The sequence below is a fragment of the Scardinius erythrophthalmus genome (genome assembly GCF_964197995.2).
Source record: "Scardinius erythrophthalmus genome assembly, chromosome: 3".
NCBI classification, from domain to species: domain Eukaryota; kingdom Metazoa; phylum Chordata; class Actinopteri; order Cypriniformes; family Leuciscidae; genus Scardinius; species Scardinius erythrophthalmus.
In genome coordinates, this window is record NC_138223.1 from 50,826,556 (window position 1) to 50,846,507 (window position 19,952).

The 19,952-nt window shown below is 39.2% G+C and overlaps 1 protein-coding gene across 1 annotated transcript; it reads left to right on the forward strand.

Moving 5' to 3' along the window:
- Positions 1 to 268: 268 nt before the first annotated feature.
- On the forward strand, positions 269 to 19,738 carry LOC308687946 (B-cell receptor CD22-like; the record flags this gene model as incomplete). Its single annotated transcript, XM_081360764.1, has 8 exons — positions 269 to 622; positions 1,991 to 2,239; positions 10,342 to 10,587; positions 10,689 to 10,931; positions 11,015 to 11,114; positions 11,253 to 11,298; positions 19,554 to 19,631; positions 19,706 to 19,738. The coding sequence occupies exons 1-8, from the start codon at positions 337 to 339 to the stop codon at positions 19,736 to 19,738; spliced, it is 1,281 nt and encodes a 426-aa protein (XP_081216890.1). The 5' UTR covers positions 269 to 336.
- Between the last annotated feature and the right edge of the window lie 214 nt (positions 19,739 to 19,952).

Below are 19,952 nucleotides of genomic sequence, written 5' to 3' on the forward strand. Positions count from 1 at the left end.
TAATACATTTAAATGACAGTTGGTCAATTTAATGTAGTCGGTTTCTGCAAGTGAAATTAGTTAACTCGAGTTTTAGTGCACTTTTACAGTAATATACTGTAAATTACAGTAAAGAACTGTACAATTAACAGTAAATTACTGGCAACAGTGTTGCCAATATTTTACTGTAAAAAAAAAACGGTAAGGTCTAACAGTGCATGTTTTCATGGCCCAATATAACAGATAAAACAACATTTACAGTTTCTCGAATTCTGTGTTTCAGGGGTTTCTAGTGCTGATTGGAGTGTGAGCTACAGTCCTTCACACATCTGTGCACTAAAGGACTCAACAGTGATAATGAGATGCACTTATACATATCCTACTGGACATCAGATCATGAAAGTGTTCTGGACAAAAGGCCCAATTCTAACGTGGTGGGGTTATGAGTCTCCAGATCTGTCTGAGGACCCTGAATACAGTCAGAGGCTTCAGTATCTGGGAGATAAACAGCAGAACTGCAACATAAGACTGAGTCATGTGACACGGAAGGATGAATACAAGTACTATTTCAGATTCATCACTGATAAAGATATGAAATGGACTGGTTATCCAGGAGTGACTCTTACTGTCACAGGTGACTTTGGTGAGGTTCATCTCTTCTTCTGTGCATTATGTTGAATAATTATGTTGTATGACAGCACACAGCAAAAAGTCCAGTGTTAAATTAACTCTCCTGGGAGTTTATATGGCTCCATAGTCAGTGTTAAAATATGAGTGTTAAATTAACACTCAAGAGTGTTAAAGTTAATGAGCTCATTAAGTGATTAATTGAGTGATGATTGAGCATTATTGAAGACACCTGATGTTAACAAGCAGAATCACTGAAGGAGAAAATCATTTTTTTTAAGACACCGTTATGTAGATCAGTGTTTTCTTTAGTTGGGCTCTTGACCCATAAACTGTAAACATTAGATTGTCTTTGCCTGTTGTATCTGAGTTATAAATCTCAGATGAACAAAGAGAAAGTTGATCAGGTTTTGTTGGTTATGTTTTGACATAATCATAATTTGACCTGAATCACTGATCTCATTTAGAGTCTAAACTCTGATATATTGTTGATCACAGCATCACTGTGATTCTACAGCATTAGATATTTTTTTTTCTAACTAGTCTAAAGGATTTCTTAAAAGTTGTTCTGATAAAACAAAATCTCTCTTTTAGGCACACACAGACATCAAGAATCAGTGTATGAATCTCAACTATGGTGACAAACAGATATTCAATTAGGAAAAGGAAATTAGTAAGACAATTCAGATCATAATTTATTCATACCGCAATGCATGATGGGAGCCATGGATGAGTTTTGATTGGTGGCACCCAGAATGCACTGCAACATGCTTTATTATTGTCACCATTGTTGAGATTCACAGGCTGATTCTTGATGTCAGTGTGTCTAAATAAAGTAATTTTCTAAGTATTTTTATAATAACAATTTTTAAGAAATATTTTGGATTATATTGATAATGATAAAAATCATTTGCTGTAGAATCACAGGCTGCTGTAATCAACAAGGTAAATCTTACTCTCTAAATGAGAGTTGATATTCAGGTCAATTTATGATTATCAAATCATAACCAACACCACCTGACCACCTTTTCTCTTTGTTCATCTGAGAGTTATAACTCAGATACAACAGTAAAACAAAATTTAAAGTTAAAGCTTTATGGGTCAAGAGCCCAACTAAAGCAAACACTGATCTCCATAACGGTGTCTTAAAAAATAGATTTTCTCCTTTGGTGATTCTGCTTGCTAACATCAGGTGTCTTCAATATTGGTCAATTATCACTCAATGAATCACTTAATGAGCTCATTACCTTTAACACTCTTGAGTGTTAATTTAACACTCATATTTTAACACTGACTCTGGAGCCATATAAACTCCCAGGAGAGTTAATTTAACACTGGACTTTTTACTGTGCAGCACTAGATATAATGTGTGTGTTGTGTTCAGATCTTCAGGTGGAGTCTCCTGAGAGAGTGACAGAGGGAGATTCAGTCACTCTGAGATGTAAAAGCAGCTGCGCTCTGACTGACAGAGCAACATTCATCTGGTACAGAAACTCACAGCCATTAACTGAGAGAAGAGACAGAAACAATGAACTCCTGCTGCAGTCAGTCAGAAGAGAGGATTCAGGCAGATATAGCTGTGCTGTAGACGGACACACTCACAGCTCTCCTGCTGTTCAGCTCAATGTCATGTGTGAGTACAGATTGACTTTCAAACATTACAAAGAATAAATAAATGAATTTATGATTTATAACAATGTTTTAACCACAATTTTTAAGACTGCCACTCCCCGACGTCCGTGGGACACTTGTCATTATACATTATACATTTATAATGATAATATCTTAGTCTAAACCTAAAGTAATCTTGACAAACTATATAGCATTTGAAAGCGTTCAGACTGTAGTTAAAGGGACACTTCACCCATTTGCATTAAGCTTTGCATTGTTAGAAACCCAGTCATACTATTGAATGGTCATGCAACATTTTTTCATTTTCCCCCGAGACGAGAGAAATCTGTATTTACCTCTTTACACTTCCTCCTACAATGACGCAAAAATCGTCATTTTGCGTCATTGTAGGAGGAAGTGTAAGAGGGGGGGGATTTCTGTTAAGACTACAAGTACTAGATCCACCCTTTCAAACCCGCCCATAGGGGGTTGGACCTAATGCGCTAACAGACCTATCACAGATCAGTGCGAGTGCGTTTGATTTCAACGGCAGAAACCTGCAGAAAACATGGACGAAGAAAGCTGAGTAGTAGGGGTTACCATACTCTATTTCCCGGACATGTCCGGCCGTCGAGATCGACAAAAATGTCCGGGATTCAGCTTTTGCTTTCTGCGGTCGCCATCCATTGTTTACATGCTCACCTTTTGTTTCAATCTAACTGAATTCACCCCGATTGGTGAATCTTAATGTAATGTTTACATGAATGCTAAACAAGTGATCGGTTGATTTGCGTTTTAACATTGCTAAGAAAATACCCGCACCTCCGTGAGAGATAGCCCATGAGACCGGTGCATCTCACAGGCGCGCTTATCAGTAATCACAGTAATACAGGGAGCAGGACGAGGCTAGCGCCGCGGGAGAAAGACGCGAGGCCGGTTGTGTGATCGGTTGAAAGACGCGAGGCCGGTGGCGTGATAGGTTGATGTGTGTTTTACCATTGCTAAGAAAATAGCTGCTACCTGCTCCTCCGTGCGAGATACGAGAACAGTGCCTCACAGGTGTCGGTCGTCAGTAATCACGCCACCGGCCTCGCTCCGTTCTCCCGCGCCCCTCAGCCTCGTCCTGCTCGCCACAGTAAACATGATGAATGGCGACTGTAGAACGCAAAAGCCGAATCCCGGACATTTTGGGCAAACTCGTCACGGAGACTCACTCGTAGCCTAGCCTTGCCTTGATGTTTTTGTTCTCAACTGCGCTGTCTTACCGGTAGGCGTGGCTTGGGAGTGGCCTTGTAGGGCAGCGAAGCAAGTGCATTCTGGGAGTTGTTGTCTTTCATCCACATAAGCCAAAAATACATTTTCTGGCTTTTCTCAGTCTAGAAAGCTCCAAATTCAAAAATAATTTCACATTTCTTCTACATAAATGACCCACTTTCAATACACATTCATGTCTCCACGGGTGAAATGACCCTTTAAGATCACTAAATCCATATATGGAAATCGAAGAGTGATGTCATCTAGTGGAAAAGTTTGCTACTGCGCTCAAATCGTACTGATTTTTATTTCATCTTTTTAAAGGGTCATGAAACCCCCCTCTTTCAGCTCAAGTCTAGCTCACAATCTTTTGAAAAATGCAACTTAAATGGGCGTGGTGGCTGTGAGAAGAAGGGAGGGGAGAGGGTGTGGTATGGCATGGTAGGGGAGAGGGGAGAGGAGAGAGGAGAGAGGAGAGGAGAGGGGAGAGGGGAGAGGGGAGAGGAGAGGGGAGAGGGGAGAGGAGAGAGGAGAAAGGAGAAAGGAGAGAGGAGAGGGGAGAGGGGAGAGGAGAGAGGAGAGAGGAGAGAGGAGAGAGGAGAGGAGAGGGGAGAGGAGAGGGGAGATGGGAGAGGAGAGAGGAGAGAGGAGAGGGAAGAGGGGAGAGGATAGAGGAGAGAGGAGAGGAGAGGGGAGAGGGGAGAGGAGAGGGGAGAGGAGAGGGGAGAGGAGAGAGAGGAGAGGAGAGGAGAGGAGAGGAGAGGAGAGGAGAGGGGAGAGGAGAGAGGAGAGGGGAGAGGAGAGGGGAGAGGGGAGAGGAGAGAGGAGAAAGGAGAGAGGAGAGGGGAGAGGGGAGAGGAGAGAGGAGAGAGGAGAGGAGAGGGGAGATGGGAGAGGAGAGAGGAGAGAGGAGAGGAGAGAGGAGAGGGGAGAGGGGGGAGGGAAGAGGGGAGAGGAGAGAGGGGAGAGGATAGAGGAGAGAGGAGAGGAGAGGGGGGAGAGGAGAGGGGAGAGGAGAGGGGAGAGGGGAGAGGAGAGAGGATAGAGGAGAGGAGAGGGGAGAGGGGGGAGGGAAGAGGGGAGAGGGGGAAACTGTCATCGACTGTCACTAAAAATCAGTGGTAAAACGTGGGGAAATGCTAGATTTTTTTCAATAAAACTTTTGTAGACGTCTGACAGAAATAAAGTCAGTCTGGTTAGTAATAAGTGAAGCTGGTAATGCTGTTTGTGGAGTTGTTTAATCCTCCTCTGCTGAGATCTTCACACACAGCAAAATCCCCAGTGTTAAATTAACACTCCTCAGTGTTTATCTGTGTCCACACTACAGAGTGTTAAAATTAACACTGAAGCAGTGTTGAAGTTAATGAGATAATTAAGTTAACACTGAACACCAGCAGCCATATGACCCTGTAGCCCAAGACTGGTTGCCCACTGAAGCTAAGCAGGGCTGAGCCTGGTCAGTACCTGGATGGGAGACCTCCTGAGAAAAACCAGGTTGCTGCTGGAAGAGGTGTTAGTGAGGCCAGCAGGGGGTGCTCACCCTGTGGTCTGTGTGGGTCCTAATGCCCCAGTGTAGTGATGGGGACACTATACTGCCAAAAAGAGCACCGTCCTTCAGAAGAGACGTTAAACCAAGGTCCTGACTCTCTGTGGTCATTAAAAATCCCAGGATGTTCCTCGAAAAAGAGTGGGGATGTAACCCCGGCATCCTGGCCAAATTTGCCCCTTGGCCCCTGTCCATCATGGCCTCCTAATCATCCCCATATACTGATTGGCTTCATCACTGTCTCCTCTCCACCAGTAAGCTGGTGTGTGGTGGGCATTCTGGCGCAATATGGCTGCCGTCGCATCATCCAAGTGGATGCTGCACATTGGTGGTGGATGAGGAGATTCCCCCATCTATGTAAAGCGCTTTGAGGTCTCAGAAAAAGCGCTATATAAATGTAACAAATTATTATTATTATGAAGCAGTGTTGAAGTTAATGCAATAATTAAGTGATTAATTAAGTGATGATTGGCCATTAGTGGTGACACCTGATGTTAATATGCAGAATCATTGACGGAAAGAGAAAAAACAATAACAGAAAAAAGAGAAACACAAGAACTACAACTGACTTCGAGTCATTACACTTAATAAGTTGCACTTATTACCAGTTTGACTTTATTTCTGTCATACATCGACAAAAGTTCTTGAGATTCAACAGAAGTTTAGACGGTAATGTTTTATGGAAGTTTTCTTTTCAAGTTACCATTTTGGTGGTCAGTGTTTGCTTTAGTTGGGATCTTGACTCTTTTCATTTTTTAATATTAGTTTTTCTCTGGTTGCTACAACTCTGTGTTTATAAAGCACATTTGTTACTGCAAGAGAAAACATGACCTGCTCACAATATGTTTTGATGATAATGACATTATCATCATGTAGTGTCCTGATTCACTGATGTCATTCAGAGTCTAAATCTTTGACTATATGCTTGATGTCTTGTTTTAGTATTGGTGATTGTAGCTCTGAGATTCTACAGTTTGAGATCCAACAGCAATATGAAACATTTTGAAAATACTTTGAGCAAAGAAGTTATTGTGTTTAAACGCACAGACATCAAGAATCAGCATATGAATCTCAACAATGGTGACAATAAACAAACTAGTGACAAACAGATCAACTCTGAACATCACAAAACAAGCTACTAAAGTCAGAACAAAACAATAGCAAAATAAAAGCAAACAGAAAAACAATGAACATTACAGGACAATTCAGCTGCATAATTTATTCATGCTGCAATGCATGATGTCAGCCACTGATGCGTTCTGATTGGTGGCTCCCATCATGCACTGCAACATTAAGCATTTGTTTGATTGTCACCATTGTTGAGATTCATATGTAGATTCTTGATTTCAGTGTGTGATTTTAAATCCTTCAGATCTTTAAAATATTGCTGGAAGTAACTACTGTAGTGAAAAATTAATAAAACAATTAGATAATCAGCTTATAATGCTGGGTGACATCATTGAATCAGGTCACTAGTAATTTCATCATTGAAACATAACCAGGGCTGCATTTCCAAAAGCATCTTAAAGGGATAGTTCAGGATTTTAGACAATCTCTATAGCTTCCCCATAAGCAGTGTGGTGCATTGACCATGACTTACCCCCGACAGCGTCCTGTGAGCCGAGCTCCGGTCCAGTTTTGGTCAAGATGAAATTAGTCCGGCAAGATTGCTGGGGTCACGGCAATAAAGCTTTTTTCTTCTCAAATCAATATGTGTTCAAAAGAGTGATATATTTGCGTCACTAAAACGTTGTCTATGGAGAGGTCAGACCTCGTAATGGCTTGGCACTATTTTCTCCCATGTCATATCACTGCGCGCTGCCGCTACCTACAGCCAGCTGCGAGCTGCGCGGGCGCACACCACTTTTTCAATTGTTCGGCAGTGTTTACAGCAGTGTTTACGTCCTCAGAACAGCTACACGAACGAGCTAACATAGCTACTCACCAAGAGCGATCAGTTTGTACAAGCTTTGTAGAAAATGGTGCGGACTTGAGACTATCCGGACTGTACAAACAAAGATGTGGCGCTTTCTCCTCACACATTTCAAAGATTTCCTGTGGCAGATGTTGCTCTGAGGCGACTTTGGCTCTGTCCATCCTCTCTCTTTCTGTCCTTTCTAACTCCATCTGGCGTAACTCGTCATCTGTGTATTCAGGTTCGTAAAGATATCCTTTTGGCTGTGTGTCGAAGTCAATGTTGTCATCGTCGCTGCTGTAGTCAGACATGTTATCGTTTTCTTTACGAGCTGTAAACAAAGTGACACGTGCGTGGCTCCCAGCTGGCTGTAGGTAGCGGCATCGCGCAGTGATATGACGGGGAAGAAAATAGTGCCAAGCCATTACGAGGTCTGACCTCTCCATAGACAGCGGTTTTGTGCTGCAAATATATCACTCTTTTGAACACATATTGATTTGAGAAGAAAAAAGCTTTATTGCCGTGACCCCAGCAAACTTGCCGGACTAATTTCATCTTGACCAAAACTGGACCGGAGCTCGGCGCACAGGACGCTGTCGGGGGTAAGTCATGGTCAATGCACCACACTGCTTATGTGGAAGCTATAGAGATTCATGTCTAAAATCCTGAACTATCCCTTTAAACTTAACTTGATTGCAGACCAACTGCAACATATGGTCTATACGATCAAATTAGGCTTGCGATGTTTTCAAGAAACACAGCCCAAATCATAGTTTCTCTTGCCACATCACATATGCTTTATAAACACAGAGTTGGAGCAGCCAGAGAAATACTAATGTTAAAAAGTAAAGGGTGAAGAGCCCAACTAAAGCAAACACTGACCACCATAATGGTGACATGAAACGAAACATTCCATAAAACATTACCATCTAAACGTCTGTTAAAGGTGAACTAAGTAACTTTTTTACCTTAACTGAACAGCTTCGGAGTCATTGGAATGGTTATATTACTTATTTCGGGTTGAATGGTGGTCGTTTCGCACCCCCCTGGTGCGCGTGAGCGGAAAATTCGCACTTGCAACTTTGAGACGGCGGGCCGCCGGCAGCCGCGGCAGGAAGTATCGCGTGATATCAGGTCTTGCGATATAAACAATTGCTTTACGGCCAAAAGAAATCTGCTCAAATACTGTCATTATTGCGCTCCCTCACGCTGTCCGAACCCAAAGGAAGAAGACGTTTTAAAGAATGTCCCATCTGCTTTGATGTCGTTGATCTGCTAGCCTCTGGTGTCTGAGAATCACCAACGAGTTTTTACAACAGTGTTGTCAAATATCTATTCCGAAGCTGTGGGGGGAGCTCTAGAGAGAAACCTGCGAGCAAAAAGCGAGAATACAGCGAAGAAATCCTGAAGCTACTGAGTGCTGCTTTAAATCTAAACAAGAACGTGTGTAGATGTATGACAGAAATAAAGTCAAACTGGTAAAATAATAAATGCAATAATGGTTCAAAGTCAGTAGTTCTTGTCTTTCTCTTTTTTATGTTCTTGTTTCTCTTTCCTTCAGTGAGTCTGCTTGTTATCATCAGGTGTCAACACCAATGGCCAATCATCACTTAATTAATCACTTAATTATCGCATTAACTTCAACACTGCTTCAGTGTTAACTTAATTATCTCATTAACTTCAACAATGCTTCAGTGTTAATTTTAACACCCTGTAGTGTGGACACATATGAACACTGAGGAGTGTTAATTTAACACTGGGGATTTTGCTGTGCAGATTTAATGTCTTCTTTTCTCTTCAGTTGATTTCATCTGAGGCTGTGTCTGAAATTACTCCATATTTAAAGTCCCCGTGAACCGGAAGTTGCAAACGACTTTTCTCCAGTGTTATGACGTATTTCCCAGTGAAACGGAATATTGAACAGAGGGCAGGGTTTTACTCTAGCGCTCCTCCTCTCCATCTCTGCTCATAGCAGACTAACGGTTTGAGGGGAGTGGTTAAGCGTTGCCAAAACCAATTCCTCAAACCTACGTCATCAGAGAAGGTCCTCCAATGCAGAGGGGAGGGGCATTTTCAGATTTTGATTAAAGATTACCATGGTAAATTATTATTTTTTTTTTATATTTTCTTGCACGGATTAATTGTTCACCACAAGACTAGTAATATGCGCTAACAAAGTAAATAGGGTCAATTTTGATTTCATGGGGACTTTAATATACACATATTATTTTGGCTACGATTAGGTCCAGTTCTGGTTTATTTCTTTGCTCTTGGCTGACATGTGGCATTGCTATGCAGAGGTGTAAAGTCCAGGTTCAGAAAGTAAAAGTCCTCCTCAGTATTTTGTTCCAATCACCTGGATTTGCTAATTCAGCAGGAGAGAGAACTAATTAGTGAAATCAGCTGACTGAGATTATGGGTGGAATAAACATATGGCAAGGACTTTTACTCTTTGGGCCCTGGATTTCCCACCTCTGCCAAATTCTGACAATATTATACCATATTCCATTAAAACAGTAATATACCATAGAAAACAACACTAGCCTACAGGAATATACTGTGAATTAACATTGCTCAAAGTCGACACTCAGAGGCTGTTTTCCCAATCACACGCTATACCACTGTTCCCTACATTAGTTCACTAATATAGTCCACTTGACAGAGTGAATGAAAAGAAGTGAGTGAATTGAGACACTGATGAACACCTGATAAGCAGAATCACTGAAGGACAGAGAAACAAGAACAGAAAAAAAGAGAAACACAAGAACTAAAACTGACTTCCAGTAACACTGAGTGTGAAACCAGTTTACAAACCAGTTTACGATTATTTCTTTCATACATGTACAAAAGTTCTTGTTGAGAATTAACAGAGATTTAGTTAATAATAAAGTTTGTTGTCACCATGATGGAGATCAGTATTTGCTTTAGTTGGTCTCTTGTCCCTTGACTTCTTACCATTCATCTCTCTCTGACTGCTGTAACAGTGAGTTTTTAAAACACATTTATTATGGCTTATATACTTATTGAGGATGGCATCAAAATTATAGTTATATATAAAAAATATTTTTTTTTACTCAGTTTAGGCAGTTGTGCTATATACATTAATTGTAAAGTAAATAAAATCTTGTTTTTTAATATTTTTTTAAATAATATCTTAATCCAGAAATATGTAAAACATTTGTCTGTATTTCAAATGTTTCAAGCCTCTTAAATTCAAGTCTTAATAGTTTTTCCTTGTAAACTTTTTTTGTTTCAACTTTTTCTTTAACTTTGAGCATTAAACCGTGAAAAATTAAACTGCAATGTTTGCTGAAATTGTCCAATAATAACCAACTGCAGCCTTTCCTAGAACATTTTCCACCAGCCGTCTCTGATAAATACTTTTACCTGACATCTGTATATCCTCCAGTGAAACCTGTGATCTCCATCAGTCCATCTGGTGTAATAGTGGAGGGAGATTCAGTGACTCTGAACTGCATCAATGACTCAAACCCTCCTGCAGAAATCAGCTGGTTTAAAGGAGGAACGATTGTAGGATCTGGAAGAATCTACAGCATCTCAAAGATCAGCTCTGATGACAGTGGAGAATACAAGTGCAAGTCCATCAATAAACATGGAGAGAAATACTCTGATACTGTGACTTTAAACATCATGTGTGAGTTAATGATGGTTCAGTAACTGACATTAAATCCTCAACACATCTGTGATGTCAAGTTTAATATGATTGTTAATGATATCAATATGTCTCTGTTTTAGATCCACCCAGGAGCGTCTCAGTGTTGATAAATGGATCTGGTGTAATAGTGGAGGGAGATTCAGTGACTCTGAACTGCATCAGTGACTCAAACCCTCCTGCTCTGAACTTCAGCTGGTTTAAGGAGAATGAAACCTCAGCTGTTGGATCTGGACAGAGTTTCAGTGCACTACAGAGTGGACGCTTCTACTGTCAGGCTCACAATCAACATGGATCTCAGAGATCAGACGCTGTAACTGTCACAGGTGAAGCTTTTATTAACACACTCCTGTATCTTCACATCATTCATCAGTTTGGAGAGTTAATCATGATGATCTTCCTCTTTCAGTTCATCATGGTGCTGGTGGGAATGTGATTGTGATCACAGCGGCATCTGGAGGATTATTCATCATCATCATCATCATCATCATCATCATACTGTTTATAATGTGAGCTCAATAATTGATTGTATAAATTCACTTTTGGTCTAATGTAGGAAATGGCTAATTTGTGTTTGATTATTAGTAATCTTTAAAATAAATCCATAAAATAAATCCATATGCTGCTAATGTCTTTCATTATAACAGAAAGAAACGAAGGAGTGTTAAATCTGAAGATTGCACAGTGAAACAGGTAAATCATCTAAACATGACTTCACAAAAGCAGAGAATGAATCGATTAGCCGTTATCTGTGTTTCAGACTGTAAATGTACAAAGTGACAGGATTCAAACCTTCCCAATCCAGCAGTAACCACCCACATAGCAACATTGTGACGGCCCAGATCCGGCCCACATCTGGCACACGCGGAAAGATGATCTGGCCCACATGCAGCATGGACTTACGGCACTTGGGTGGGCCACTCCTGTTTGCCAGATCTGGGCCACAAGCAGGCCATAGCAATGCCACATCTCAGCCAAGAGCAAAGAAATAAGCCAGAACTGGAGGATTAAACAACTCCACAAACAGCATTACCAGCTTCACTTATTTCTAACCAGACTGACTTTATTTCTGTCAGACGTCTACAGAAGTTTTTTATTGAGAATTAACAGAGGTTTAACTATAATGTGTTTCATTTAAAGTCACCATTACAGTGAATAGTGTTTCCATTAGTTGGGCTCTTAACTCTTATTATATCTTTTGTCTTCTTTGGCCGCTTTGACAGAGTGTTTGTCATACACATTTGCAGCAGCAAAGAAAGCTAAAGTGAAATGAGATCAGGTGATGATGGTTACCTGTTGATGGTTTTATAATCATCATGAAATAGACTGATTCACTGATGTCTTTTGAATCTAACAATTGTGTTGTACCATTAATATATTCTCATCACAAACCCTGTGTTACTGCAGCGTGAGGTCCAGCAATATTATAACAATCAGTTAGAAGACTTTAACAAACATGAGCACGAATCATTACTGTTTGATCACAAACACAGATATCAATAATCAACGTATGAATTTTTTTTCGTGCTCATGTTTGTTAAAGTCTTCTAGATAAGACTCCTTTTACTCCTTCTCCTTTATCTTCCCGATATACTCTTGCTCAGGCCATCCTTAAAAATATTTTGGTTTGCCGTAACAGCCAAAAAAGAAAGAAAATAGGCGTCGGTATATATTTTTTTCAAGATTCAATGTAAAAAAAAGTACAAATTTGGTCAAGGTGATTATGTAGGTATGAATTTAAACAAATTTGCATATCGGGACTTCACTGACAGTTTTTTAGAACTTCGTGCCAAGTTAAATAGGTGTCGCGAGAAAAAAAAGAGAGATTTTGATTATAAAAAAAAAAAATAATAATTATAAAAAAAAGATTAATAATAATATATATATATATATATATATATATATATATATATATATATATATATATATATATATATATATATATATATATATATATATTTGTTTATTAATAAACAACCCAGTCAACACTATGATCTCACAGTGATGTCACCATGTGGTCACAACGTCTGCAATCTGAGTTCACAGTGTTCTAAAAGTGTAACCTCACAACCTCTGTGTAACCTCTGTGTGCTCAAACTATGACCACAATATGAGCTCATCCCAGCTAGAAATGTTATTGTTCTATGAATGTTTTGAGAGCATTATGTTATGTTCTTGTAATATTTTCTGTAGTTAATTTTATTTTTGTAACCAGAATGTTCTCCTAAAAGGTAGGATAACACTCTCTATAAACATTTCAAACATGTTTAGTGATGACATTGATAGAACATTATCCCCCCTAACATTCTTAGACAGTTATAGCGGGAAGTTTCGATGTTTAGAAATTATGTTTAAGAGGTTTACATGTTGAAGTTTGTTTGAAGAGTTTGGTCACCATTGTAGAGGTCAGTGTTTGCTGTAGTTGGGCTCTTTGGTCTTAGAGCTGGGCGCTTTAAATCGCGATATTGTTATGCGCATCTCATCAGTAAAGCCGGTTCCTTGATTAGTAGTAAATCACCATCACCTGCTTTCAGATGGAGCGGCATTTACTACAAACAGCCGTAGTTAACTGACAAGCTGAGCCATATCGCACTAATATCGCGGACGTATCGCCAGCGATAATTAATGCGATATGGCTCAGCTTGTCAGTTAACTACGGCTCTGTACACAGCAAAAACTCCAGTGTTAAATTATCGCTCCTGGGAGTGTATGAGTCCACACTCAAGAGTGTTGAAGTTAATGAGATATAATTAAGTGATTAATTTTGTGATGATTGAACATTATTGAAGACACCTGATGTTAACAAGCAGAATCACTGAAGGAGAAAATCTCAAATTGTAAGTTACCGTTATGACGATCAATGGTTGCTTTAGTTGGGCTCTAGGCCCATATATTATTAACTTTAGATTTTGTTTGTCTGTTGTTTCTGAATTATAATCACCAGTTGAACAAAGAATAAAGTGATCTGATGATGTTGATTATGTTATGACAATCATCATTTGAACTTGATCACTGAACTCATTAAAATCCTTCTTTCTGACTTCGATTTTTGTTGTTGGTTAGTGAATCTGCATAAATGCCCAGAATTTTTTTTATATAATATAAAGGATTTCTTAAAAGTTGTTTAAAAAAAATCATTCTTTTAGGCACACACAGATGTCAAGATTCAGTCTATGCATCTCACCAATGGTGAGGAGCAGAATATTCAATTAGGAAAAGTAAATTACATAGACAATTCAGATCATAATTTATTCATACCGCAATGCATGATGGGAGCCATTAATGAGTTGTGATTGGTGGCAGCCACTGCAACATGCTTTATTATTGTCACCATTGTTGAGATTCACAGGCTGATTATTGATGTCTGTGTTTTAAATTAATTTATGTGAATGTCTATTGATCAGAAAAATGTTTATTAAATATTTTGAATTATAAGTGTATGTTAAAACATTATAATGTTATTATAATGTCAAATAAATTTGAATATGAATTATATGTCAAAACATAACCAACACTATCAGATCACACTTTACTTTGTTCATTTAACTGTTTTAAATCAATAACAACAGTCAAACAACAGTAAAAGTTAAAGTAAACATGTAATGGTCTAGAGCCCAACTAAAGCAAACACCCATCACCTTAATGGTAACTTACAATTTGTGATTTTCTCCTTCAGTGATTCTGCTTGCTAACATCAGGTGTCTTTAATAATGCTCAATAATCACTTAATTAATCTCTTAATTATCTCATTAACTTTAACACTCTTGAGTGTTAATTTAACACTCTTATTTTAACACTTTACACTCTTGAGTGTGGACTCATATACACTCACAGCCCCAGGAGTGTTAATTTAACACCGCTCCATCTGAAAGCAGGTGATGGTGATTTACTAGTAATCAAGGGAACCGGCTTTACTGATGAGATGCGCATAACAATATCGTGCGATATATCGCCCAGCCCTATGTCATACATCGACAAAAGTTCTTGAGATTCAACAGAAGTTTAGATAGTAATATTTTATGGAATTTGTCTTTTCAAGTCACCATTATGGTGGTCAGTGTTTGCTTTAGTTGGGCTCTTGACCCTTTTCACTTTTTAATATATGTTTTTCTCTGGTTGCTACAACTCTGTGTTTATAAAGCACATTTGTTATTGCAAGAGAAAATATGACCTGCTCACAATATGTTTTGATGATAAAAACATTATCATGTAATGTCCTGATTCACTGATGTCATTCAGAGTCTAAATTTTTGACTATATGCTTGATGTCTTGTTTTAGTATTGGTGATTGTAACTCTGAGATTCTACAGTTTGAGATCCAACAGCAATATCAAAAAATTTTGAAAATACTTTGTGCAAAAGAGTTACTGTGTTTAAACACACAGACATCAAGAATCAGCATATGAATCTCAACAATGGAGACAAAAAACAAATTAGTGACAAACAGATCAACTATAAACATCACAAAACAAGCTACTAAAGTCAGAACAAAACAATAGCAAAATAAAAGCAAACAGAAAAAACAATGAAAATTACAGGACAATTCAGCTGCATAATTTATTCATGCTGCAATGCATGATGTCAGCCATTGATGCGTTCTGATTGGTGGCTCCCATCATGCATTGCAACATTAAGTATTTGTTTGATTGTCACCATTGTTGAGATTCATATGTAGATTCTTAATGTCAGTGTGTGATTTTAAATTCTTCAGATCTTTAAAATATTGTTGGAAGTAGCTACTGTAGTGAAAAATTAATAAAACATTAGATAACTAGTTTATAATGCTGGATGACATCATTAAATCAGGTCACTAGTAATTTCATCATTGAAACAATACCAGGGCTGAATTTCCAAAAGCATCTTAAACTTTACTTGATTGCAGACCAACTGCAACAAATTGTCTATACGATCAAATTAGGCTTGCGATGTTTTCAGGAAACAGCCCAAATCATAGTTTCTCTTGCCACAACACATATGCTCTATAAGCACAGAGTTGGAGCAGCCAGAGAAAAACTAATGTTAAATGTCAGCAACATAAATTCATCAACTAACCATTCAGAGACTGAATGCATTAGAGTTGCATTCTACATGTTGTCACTTCTTCTTGAGTCTCTCCATCTTTGTCTGACTCCGTATTAACTTTAAAGGCAGAACAGTTTCTGTCATTTTGGTGTGTCTGCGTGAGGTAATAGCAGCTGCTAACACACATGAGCTCTTGAAACCCTGCCCTCTGCAGCAGCTCATTTGCATTTAAAGGGCCAAGCACAAAACAGTGCGTTTTGTGCTTGGGACATCATAGATATATTTTACATCTTGTGAAAAGGGCATTTTACCACCCCTTTAATTATAATTTACTGTTAAATTTATGATGACTCAAGCCATTAAGGGTTTTGTACAAGATACATGATCAATCAGAGATTACTTCAATCACGTGCAATCATTTCTCATTGATTTATATTTTATCTGGTCAAAAACACATGGTCTAATCTCTGTGTTGTGGCTCAAATTAGTTTCAGATATATGCTCAAATTAGGAGAAAGCAAAGTGAGAAAAACTGCATAAACTATAAAATCCACATCAAGACCAAACTTTGAAGAAATTAATGTTATTTTGTTAATTTTATATAGCTTTTGCTTACATGAAACATGGAGTAAAGTATTTATTCGGGAATCATCTCAGATGAAGGATGTTTTCGCCATTTTTCGTTACCGCAGCAAACGCTCACACTTCTGTGCACTTTAACGCTTCAGTTGAATGGAAAAGTTTTTCACATTAATAATTTTATATTATTGACTGTAGTAGCTCTATGATTCTACAGCATGTGATCCATCAGTGTTGTGAGAATCTAAAGAATTTTAAAACATTGTGTACAATAAAGGTTTTAACTACTGTATCTTTCAGACACACTCAGAATCTCAACAACGGTGATGATGAAAGTGCAGTGCATGATGGGAGCATTCAATCAAAACTCATCAATATATCCCAGCATGCATTGCAGCATGAATAAATTATGCTGGATTTTCTTTTATTATTACTATCTGCTTTTATTTTTGCAGTTGTTTTTGTTGCAACTTTTTCGTAGCTGGTTTTGTGATGTTCAGAGTTTTATTTGATTATTTTGTTGATTGTCACCGTTGTTGAGATTCATACGCTGATTCTTGATGTCTGTGTTGGTCTACATTCGATCCTGCTCCTGAAGGACCTCCAACACTGCACATTTTATTCGCTTCCCTAATCAAACACACCTGATTTAACTCATTAACTCATGTGTTGGTTTACATCATACTTTTCAAACCTTTTTTATACACCATGTGTTTTTAAAGTTCTTCTTTGTCACTGCTGGCTCGCATGCGGTAGTGACACAGAAAGAACTATTACACTCAAAAACGAGAAATATATTAGTAATAAACGTAATGAAAGAAAAAACTCTTTATGAGATAAAGCCACTACATGACGATTATGTCAGCATCAACTAGATGTACCGCATCGCGGTACAAAATATGACCGCCGCTCAGGCCTGCACTGGCTTTCCACAAAAATAAATGACGTGGAGTAATTTGGCTGTATTGCGTGTTTATGTATATACCTAAAAAAAGTAATAGTATGTGCATGTCTGTCTGTGTGTGTGTGTGTGTGTGTGTATGTGTGTGTGTTTGTGTATGTGTGTGTCTGTGTGTGTGTGTGTGTGTGTGTGTGTGTCTGTGCGTGTATGTATGTGTGCGTACATGTGTGCGCGTGTGTGTTTGTGTGTGTGTGTCTGTGCATGTGGATTTGTATGTGTGTGTATGGGTGTGTGTCTGTGCGTGTGGATGTCAGTGTGTGTGCATGCTTGCATTTGTTTGTATTCCTGCATGTGTGTGTGTGACAGTATCATCCTAAACCAGCAACCCTTCGCTCAATAGCACCATCTACAGGCCGATGAGTGTACAGTCACTAAATGTGCACATAAATGAATTTATTTTATACCCCCCCATGGATGAAATTCTACAAAACTTAGCAGAGGATACCCCCAGAGGATGTCAAGTTAATCATACACATGAAATATGGTGCAGTTCTGAACATCTCCACTGAAGATAGGGGCAATTAAAGCAGAATAATATTGCATTTTAATTTTTTATGGGAGGGGCGCAAATCACAAATGAGTGATTATGGGCTAGGTTGATGTGGCCCCTTAAGAGCAACATACCATAAAAATTTCTTCATCCTCTGTGCCACGGTTCAGGTAGTTATTTAGGAAAAACTGCATTTTTTTGGGTTTGGGGGGCCCAGCACGGGGTGGGGGGGGTGGGTGTGGGGAGGGGGAGTGGCCCCCGGGGACCAAACGAAATTTTTCCGTAGAAGTCTAGTGGGGCTACATGCCCACCAAATGTCATGTTCCCCAGTGTTTCGGTGTCCCTGGTATCGTTGACGAAAAATTTACAGAGGCCCCAGCGCAGGGGGGGGGAAGTGGCCCCCGGGGAGCAAACAAAATTTTTCCGTAAAAGTCTAGTAGACCAACATCCTCGGTGCCACGGTTCAGGTAGTTATTTAGGAAAAACTGCATTTTTTGGGGTTTGGGGGGGCCCAGCGCGGGGGGGGGGGGGGGGAGTGGCCCCCGGGGACCAAACGAAATTTTTCCGTAGAAGTGTAGTGGGGCTACATGCCCACCAAATTTCATGTTCCCCGGTGCTTCGGTGTCCCTGGTATCGTTGACAAAAAATTTATGGGGGCCCCAGCGTGGGGGGGGGGGGAGTGGCCCCCGGGGACCAAACGAATTTTTTCTGTAAAAGTCTAGTAGACCAACATACCATAAAAATTTCTTCATCCTCGGTGCCACGGTTCAGGTAGTTATTTAGGAAAAACTGCATTTTTTGGGGTTTGGGGGGGCCCAGCGCGAGGGGGGAGTGGCCCCCGGGGACCAAACGAAATTTTTCCTTAGAAGTCTAGTGGGGCTACATGCCCACCAAATTTCATGTTCCCCGGTGCTTCGGTGTCCCTGGTATCGTTGACGAAAAATTCAGTAAGGTGACAAAAAAAAAAAAAAAAAAAAAAACTTTGACAATCCCTATATGACCGCTTTCGCTAGCTACGCTAGCGGCAGTCATGATAAATAACCATCAACACCTGATCACATTTTCTCTCTGATTTTCATGTCATAACGAATGTGTTTCATAAACACACAGTTAAAAGTGTCAGAGAAATTCTGACTTTAGAAAGTCAAGGGTCAAGAGCCAGCACACACTGATTGCCATAATGGTGACTTAAAACTTGATTATTTTCAATAAAACATCAACTTCTGAACCTCTTCTAATTCTCAGTAATAACTTTTATGACAAATTGGATTGTAATACAATATTTTATTTTAAATTACAGGCAACCACAGCAGGCAGTATTTTACTGTAAACTTTAGTTCAATGCTGTAAAACACATGTTTCTAGCGTATTTTTTACGGTAAAGGTGTTGGTCCACTGTGCTGTCCACTCAACACAGCCGTCTACCAGGACATTTTCAGAGCACTTCATGCTTCCTTCAGCAGACAAGCTTTATGGAGATGCTGACTTCATTTTCCAGCAGGATTTGCACCTGCCCACACTGCCAAAAGAACCAAAACCTGGTTCAATGACCATGGTATTCAAATATAAATTGTTTGAGTTAATAAACTTAAATGATTTAAGGCAATCGGTTTCCTCAAACGGTTTGAGTTGAACTAACTCATCAGGTTTTACAGCGTAGTAAGGGTATCTCTGTTAAGCAATTAACATGTCTTTTCCGTTGCTTTTTTACATTTTTTTACTGTTAAAATTACGAACATATGAAAAAGCCCTTTACTTTGAACATTGTCAGGGAACTTTTTTGATAGTGTTTTCATAAAATTATGTATGTTTATCATTGATCATATTTTTAAAAATGTATATTTATTATTTTGATTGTGATATTTTGTGATGTAAGACCTTCTGTCTCTCCTGTAGATCTCTGATCCCAATGAAGACACATATACAGCTCTTGAGCTCAAGTCCACGACCTCTGACCTGTACGACACACTCACAGTAAGTGAGACGTCAAAGTCAGATACTCTATCACTGATGATCACATGACCGATCTCTCGCTCTCTTTCACACAGACCGTTGATCCCAGATCTTCTGAAGACTCCTGAAGACTCTTGATCCTCAGAGCTTTTCTAAACATGAGAATCCATCAGTACACAGCAAAATCCCTTGTTAAATTAACACTCCTCAGTGTACATACAGTGAGGAAAATAAGTATTTGAACACGCTGCTATTTTGCAAGTTCTCCCACTTAGAAATCATGGAGGGGTCTGAAATTGTCATCGTAGGTGCATGTCCACTGTGAGAGACATAATCAAAAAA